This window comes from Molothrus aeneus, chromosome 6 (assembly GCF_037042795.1).
Source record: "Molothrus aeneus isolate 106 chromosome 6, BPBGC_Maene_1.0, whole genome shotgun sequence".
In the NCBI taxonomy this organism is placed as follows: domain Eukaryota; kingdom Metazoa; phylum Chordata; class Aves; order Passeriformes; family Icteridae; genus Molothrus; species Molothrus aeneus.
Genome location: NC_089651.1, coordinates 24,977,141 through 24,984,719, shown reverse-complemented (window position 1 = coordinate 24,984,719; position 7,579 = coordinate 24,977,141). Strand labels below are relative to the sequence as shown.

Below are 7,579 nucleotides of genomic sequence, written 5' to 3'. Positions count from 1 at the left end.
TCCCTGGTTCACTTGGCTTCTTTTAACAACAGATGTTATTACAACAACTCTGCCTGCCTCCCTGCTCCTGTCAGCACATCTGATGGTGAAACCCAAGAGTCTGCAGCTGTAACTCAGCCTGCAGAGCCTGGCTGCTGCCCCAGCCCTGTAGCCACCCCTAACTCTCTCCCTAGGATCACCAATGCCTCCCAGCCTTGGTGCCTGTAACTAGCTTGTGCTGGGAGGCACTGCTTGCAGAGAGGCTTTGGTAAAGGAAGCAGAGAAAAGGTGTGAGGGAGCCCAGAGGAAGGAGAGCTCCTGCTGTCAGAGGAGGAAGCACTGAGGATGGCCAGCAACTCCAGTGCACTGCCCCGGGTGACTTTCCAGACACCAGAGAAACCTGGGGAGGAATCATCACACAGGAAACTGGGCAAGCTGACCATAAAGTACAACCGCAAAGACCTACAGCGCTGGCTAGACCTGGAGGAATGGATCAACGCCCAGCTGCAGGAGCTCTACCAGTGCCGGGTGAGTAGCTGGGGCACATGAACCACTTGCTTGTCAGGTGAATGGCTCTAGAGGCCCTGTGTGCTGGCAGAGAGGTTTGCTTGCTCTGCTTCCCTGGAAATAGTTCCTTGTCTTCAGCTTCCAGCAGGTTATCTCCATGCCCCCTCTGCAGCACTCTGGTGTGTTGGCAGGCAGGGAAGCTTGCACTGATGCAATCCAACTGGCTTTGAACTGCCTGGAGCTGCACCCACTGAGGGGGTGTAGCTATTGCTCAGCATGACTAGCACAACCTAGAGAGATGTATAAACCTGGGATGACTCCTGTTGCTGAGCTCCATGTGGTGAGTGGCTTTGTGGTGAGCAGTATCCAGGCTACCTGGGTTAGAGTGATCAGTGTATCCCTGTTCTTTTTGGACACAACAGTGAGGCTCTACCTGCTGTTTGAATGAGACACTTCAGAATGTGCTGTAACTGCAGAGTCTGCACACACTACTGGCAACAGGGAAGATTGGGAAAAAAACTCTTTGCTCACATGTAGAAATCTTATGCCTCCATCTTCACCAATCCTCAGAGCTGTCTCCCTTGCCTGAGCTTTCCTTTGCACCAGGAACGGTCTCTCCCAAATTTTTCCTGCCTGACTGAGAGCTGTCCCAGTAGGAAAGAGCCAGGAATGCCTACAGCATCTGAATGGTACACAATTTTACTTCAGCTGTTGCATTTTTTCGCTGGGTTAGTGACATTCAAGTTCCAGCACTGCCAGGGTATATTGAAATTTTAACCCTGTACTATCACTTCTATTCATATATTGACCTTAGATGCATGATAGTTATGCTGGGTACTTTCAGAAGCAATAGCATTCTTCTGTGGTTGAGATAATCCTTTGGAGTGTGGTACAGTAAAAGATGAAAGGTTTTCCCCCTTTGTACATCATGATCTTAAATACATTTAAATAGCTTGATTAAGGATTTTGCTTTTCTCTCTAGAGCAGCGGCTGATACAGTAAGAAAATACAGCTTTCTTGACTCACAGAGAATCTCCATCTTCAACAGATGACACAAATGGGTTTAACAAATTGTGTAAAACTGCTTATTTATGTCCTGGATGGGGATGGACTAAATGCACTGCCAGGCCCTTTCTGCCCTGTACTCTGTATTTGCACCCCAGCACAGTGTTAAGCACACTTTTGAGACACAAGGAAATAAGAGCTGATGATTTTTTAGAGCCTTCCGCTCTGAGCATCAGCAGTTTCAAATTGCAATCAACACTGAAGTGGACATTCAGAACAGGCCATTAATGGTGGGTTTCGTGCTACTTGCCATGATGGTAGAGAAAATTTTTTGCCTGCCCAGGCTGATTTTCTGGGCCTGAGAGCTATAGAATAATGTCACCTTCACAGCTGAAGACCCAGACTTCAGGAACTGCTTCTAAGTCTGTCCTTATTATTGTTGTTGCTGTTGCTTTTATTATTATGATCATTATTATAATAATTTTCTGTGTGACTTCCTGTGTGACCATGTATTTGAAATTTGTGTGGGAATGTGCCAGATTCTCATGCCATGTTGGGAGATAAAATATTTCTGTTTTAATTTATGCCTTATGCAAAGAACAGGCAGAAAACAAATATGGAGAAAAAGGTCCCTTCTTCTTCTGCAAATGCATGGCTCCTCTGAAAATGAGTATATTACTGCTTCTGTTCAGTTAACTAACTGTTTTAGATTTCCCAAACACAGCTTGCTCAGTAAAAATTACTAATCTCTTCAAGTTAGTTGTGAATTTCCAGTTGTTTTCTATAGTTTATTAAAATGATAGTAAGAAATTCTTACCTGTATCTTAGGCCTCTTCATAATGCATTACGAAACATTATATAGTGCACATGGGAGCAGAAGTTATCAGGAGACCCAGTCAGGCAGGCAAAATTCAGTGTGTCTGCAAAGTGCTACCATGGTAGTCCTGCTGAATGAAGGCTGTTCAAAAGAGTGGCAGTGACAATATTGCTTCCCAGCCATCCTACACTGGCATTTGAGGGACTGTCCCTGGAGTTGGTAGCTCAATTCAGAGTCCTTTTCCTGACTGTTGAGGTTTGCTAGAGACAAGCAAGGAGAATGTCTGCTGCTTTGAGTAACAGAACATCTTGCCCTTTGGAGAATTACTGCAGTTTTAAAGAGTTACATTTTTGTCACTTTTTTTTCTGATACAGACAAGAAGCACTTGGTATGACCAGTAACATGACCCAGGATGTGGTCCTCCATGTGCTACTCTTACTTGCTGAAGTGTACAGAGATACACCTTTACACTTCAAGGGTGTCAGAAAAACAAGTCAGTTTATGTTCTTCTGTTTTCCAGAGAATGAAGATGATCATTCTCTGGAAGAAGATGATCTGTCATCAGAGCAGATGCCCAAAGGGGATTCTTTTTCCCTACTGCAAAATCCCAGCAGGCACAAGTGAGAAACCCAGCCATGCCCTTACAGGAACAGATTGCCAGTGGATTACCCTTGCTAGTATCTCTTCAGCACAAGAGATTTCCCTGCTTCCTGATGTATTCAGGCCAGCATAAGAGATTTGCTACAAGGAACTACATAACATAATGCTGTGCCAGGTCAGAGACTGTTAACAGGATCTCTTCAAATACATACATGTGCCACAGTAAATTACTTGTAATCACGGAGATGTCCAGCAGGTCATCCTGCTCTCCTCTGCGCATTGTGACAAGACTATTTAGTTGCCCTGCTTCTTTAGGCTTCCTTGTATCCTTCAACTTCCATTACAATTGTCTCTTTGTTATCTCTTACTTTGCTCCACCTGCCCTTGGCAGTGCAGTTCCTGGGTGTCTTCCAGAGATTCAAATGACAGCAAGGTTAGCTCAAACATCACCTCCTGATGCAGGGAATGCTATGATGTTTACTGTCATGAGGCTTTTTAGCAACAAAACTAAGACTCATTTTTGAGATGATTCCTTGCATATGGAATCCAGAAGAACATCCACACTAGGACTAAAAGCCACAGGGATTTTCTACCCTATCTCACCCTCCCAGCCTACTTAGTTTCTTAACCAGAGACTAAGTCAGCCTGGATCAACACCGGTTTTCTAAAAAGTCACATGAAAAATATTACTTTTAAGAAGAAATACTGTGTGGGTCACAGTGCAATATATTTAACTCTGGTTTATTATTTATTCTTAAGTTAGCTGTGTATCAAAGTTAAACAAGGGCTTTCTACTTCCTCTCTGGCTTAGTATCAGTGACTGCCCAGGAAAAGTTTCTTTTTTTCCTGTAAATATTGTCTTTAATGTTTAATGTTTTACGGACACATCCATAAATGCCACAACCTGGCAATCAGGAACTGTGCTGTTCACCCAGTATCCTTATTCTACTGATTACTATGCCAAAATATCACTAGTGTTGTGTTGTGAAAGATTAATTTTGCAAATACACTGGAAAAACACAGGCTGGTTTCCTTGCAGAGATTTGTGAAGCTAAAATGTGTCTGTGATCAAGTGTACAAATGTTTTCAACTAACACCCCAATGCAGTACAAGATTATCACTCCAGTCACCAAAACTTGGAGTCCCTCTTACATTAAAGGAGACTATTATATCCCTCTCATATCTATTAGAGAAAGATGGCAAAATATTGTTAGGTCTTTCAACAGCATAATTTTCTCTCCATTACTGCCAAAAGCCTTAGTATAAATACAAAGTAGATGAGTGTAATTAGCATAAAACCCTAAAATCTCCTTCTGTTATTTATGCCTCTCCAAGATTAAGCCTGTTGGAGTTCTGTTTGGTGAACTCCTCATAGAGGAAGAGTGTCACAGGCTGGTATATGCGGCACTGCATTTTGATATCCTTGAAATGGTCTTCCAATGGTGGGTGATGATCCCTGAGCCATGTAGTGGTTGGAAAAGATGAAGAATGTCTACGTCAGGATGTGTGCCTGTCTGCTACATAGGGGCTGGAATCCATGCCCTCATTACAAGAACCTCCCTTTTTTGAGATTATTTATATCTTGACCTCAACTTTGCTGCATAGTTTTATTGTAACTCAGCTGCTAGAAGTTTGAAGGTTAATTAACTCTGGTGGTTTTTTTTCCTTTTAGCTAAGGGAGGAAACAGAGGCAGCCGCTCCCGAACCACAAATTGATCTTGAAGATCTCCTGGAGGTCCCTAATGAAGAACAGAAAATAAAACTACAGGTCAGATAGAGGGACTTGGTGATTTTAAGTTAGTGAAGTTCTCTTCATAAAGACTAGTGGCACATGGGGTAGAGAATAGGTGTTGGTAGTGTTGCATGATGCTTTCTTGTGCCTTCCTCTTTGTAGGGAGGGGAGAACTAGATCAACTCATAAAATACTAAAATGATGACTCCTTGTTTTTTTAGGAAATCCTCCATGAGTGCTCCAGCCCCACAGAGGTGAGCAAAGCATATAAATTTACATGTATACATGTTATACTATTCTGTTACGGTGTCTTTGCTGCTGCTTGGCTGAGTAGCCAAGACACTACCATGCTGCAGATTTGTTTCATCATAATGGGAGGTGTTTGCCACTTCATTCTGTGATTGTAAAATTACATATAAATGCACATGAATGAGCTGAAGGCAGAGCACTAGAGCAAATAAGGAATTATGCTTTACAATCAGAGGAAGTTCTTTCCATGTTTCAGACATCCTAAGCTGATCAGTCTGAGCTGCTGTTTGATCCTCAGTGTAGAAAAGCCATAGACAGTGCCATAGCTCACATAACCATTTTTACACTGTTAAGTGAACGCATTCTTAGCTTAAAACACTCTAGGGTTATGAGTGACAAGGATGTAGAACGGCCCTTAGGTTAGACTGGGCAGATAACTGCTGAGCAGTGGCCATGTAGGTTAATTTTACGCATGGATTTTTTTCCCCACATAACTTTGGAAGTTTTTACTTTGAATTAAAGAGTTAAATCCCACAATGTCCAGACAATTGGAGGTAATACTGTGTGCATGCACCACACAGGGATTGCCTTTGCTGCACTGCACACCTGTGCAAAATATGTTCCCATCACTGCTTCAGCCCCATGCACTGCATGTGAACATTCTGCTTGCACATCATCAATCAGACTCCACGCGATGTCAAGCTGATGTGGCTGTGCAGTGCTGAACACACAGAAAATGAGATGAATGCATGACTGAAGTTCAATCACTGAATCAATATTAGTATCACTGAAATTAAACTGGGCTGTAGCAATCATCACAGATACTCTCCCACCAGGGGTTTCAGCAAAGCTGGCAATATGAAATAGTTTTCAGAGTGTCTGAATGTCAGATCTGAGGCAAGAATCTCACATTCCCAGAGCGGTAACTGAACAGAGTTTGCTCTGCTAAGTCAGAAGCCATGAAAGTGTCTTGTGGACAGCACAGTACCTGCTGAATACAGATACTGCTGCCCTGTTGGCAATAACACATACTTTCACCCTGGGGATCTTGAATCCAGTCCCCTTGAAAGATCTCAGGAGTTTAACTGCAGAAGGCAGACAAGAAACTGAAAGGACTGACTGAAAAGACAGGTATGATCCTAGGCATTTACTTCCAGAGCATGTTGTGGCAACCTCTGATCACCCAAGTGAGGATGCTGGGATTCCGCACAGGACAAATGGTAACAAGCTGCAGTATTTCCAGTGACCTTGCCTAATTACAAGAACATGTAGCGATGTCTCTGGGTAAGAAAGGCTGCACACCTCTTTATGGTGGTGTTACTTGCCATGCAGAGGGTAAAGTTTGCACATTGCCTTCTGCTTGGAATAACCAGATAGGCCAGTTTAGTTCATAGTCCTTGGCTGTGTCAGCAAAGTAGTCAGGGTTTGTCTCCATTAACTGCTCATCTATCTGCTCTGCCTGTCCTCAACCCCTGCTCAACATTATCATTAGTCCTACATGTTTTGCTCCACCTCTTCTCTGCCAGCCACTTCCTTGTAGAACTGGCACAGCTCCAGGATGGTTTGCAATTCACAACATAGAGCTCTACTGGTTCAACAAGAGGGACAGCTTGCTTTGCCCTAGATTGGGAGGGCAGCAGAAGTGGGCAGGAGGTTATGGTGGCAACAGGAAGCAGTGGAACCTAAAAGAGAACAACAGCATCCTGAGGTCATCTCACGGTGGGAAAAGCAGGTATCTGGGATAAAGAGGGTCAGGCTAGTTCCTAAGGAGAAAGTAAACATGGCTGTTCCAAAGGGAGACAGGGAAAGGAGAGGAGCTTTTAGACCCTTCTCATCCATCACAAGGTCTCCTTTCCTAAGCTAAAAGATATGTTTGCTCAATACATGTCAAAATTTGGTTTCTGTAAGGGTGTATGTAAGGGTGAATGTGGGAATGATGGAAACGCCACAGTTGCTTTGGGCTGGTGAGTGCTGGAATTAATACAACATCCTTCTTCAACCAACTCTTACTGCAGGACTTCATCACGGAATTGCTCAGTCGATTGAGAGGTCTCCGAAGAGTCACCAATCCTCAGAAGAAATGACTTTGCTCACATGGAAACTCCAGCTTTGGTTACAAGGAAATATGTATCTTCCTGACAAAAACCAGGATCAGCAACAGAACTTCTGAGTATGTTTAGGACTTATTATTATTATTGAGAAACTTCACCGAGTTTGTGAACTTTGTACCAATGGTTTGAAGTCTCCACTCCTTCCAGATCTACACACACAGCAGGGAGCTAGATTGTACATTTTCCTGATTCTTAAAGAGTGTGTTAACCTGAGGAACAGGACAAGATGTCCCTCTTTTAGATTCTTCTAGGAATTTCCATGCTGGCCAAGGAGTACTGAATACAATTCTCAGGAGCTCATCAAGACTTCTTTTTTTCATCCACTGCAAGGAAAACAAGGCATTGGTTATCCCTCATTCATCAACATGGAAAATCAGCCACTGTTAAGCTGCACCTCATTTTAGTCTGGCTTAAACCCAACTGTGATCTCCTGCCTGTTACTGCTGTACCTGACTCTACAGCATGGCACATACTTTGTAAGTCTTACTAAGCCTCTGTTATTTATGAAGGTTGGACAGAAAATATATGATATGATAGTTTGAGTGCACCTGGTCTACTTAAAGGGAAGTTTGTGAAACA

General features: G+C 43.2%; 1 protein-coding gene across 1 annotated transcript; it reads left to right on the top strand.

Moving 5' to 3' along the window:
- The first annotated feature begins 324 nt into the window (after positions 1-324).
- On the top strand, positions 325-6,973 carry PPP1R14D (protein phosphatase 1 regulatory inhibitor subunit 14D). Its single transcript, XM_066552997.1, has 4 exons — positions 325-507; positions 4,581-4,676; positions 4,862-4,894; positions 6,905-6,973. Exons 1-4 carry the CDS (start codon positions 325-327, stop codon positions 6,971-6,973), a joined length of 381 nt encoding a protein of 126 aa, XP_066409094.1.
- Positions 6,974-7,579: the final 606 nt, after the last annotated feature.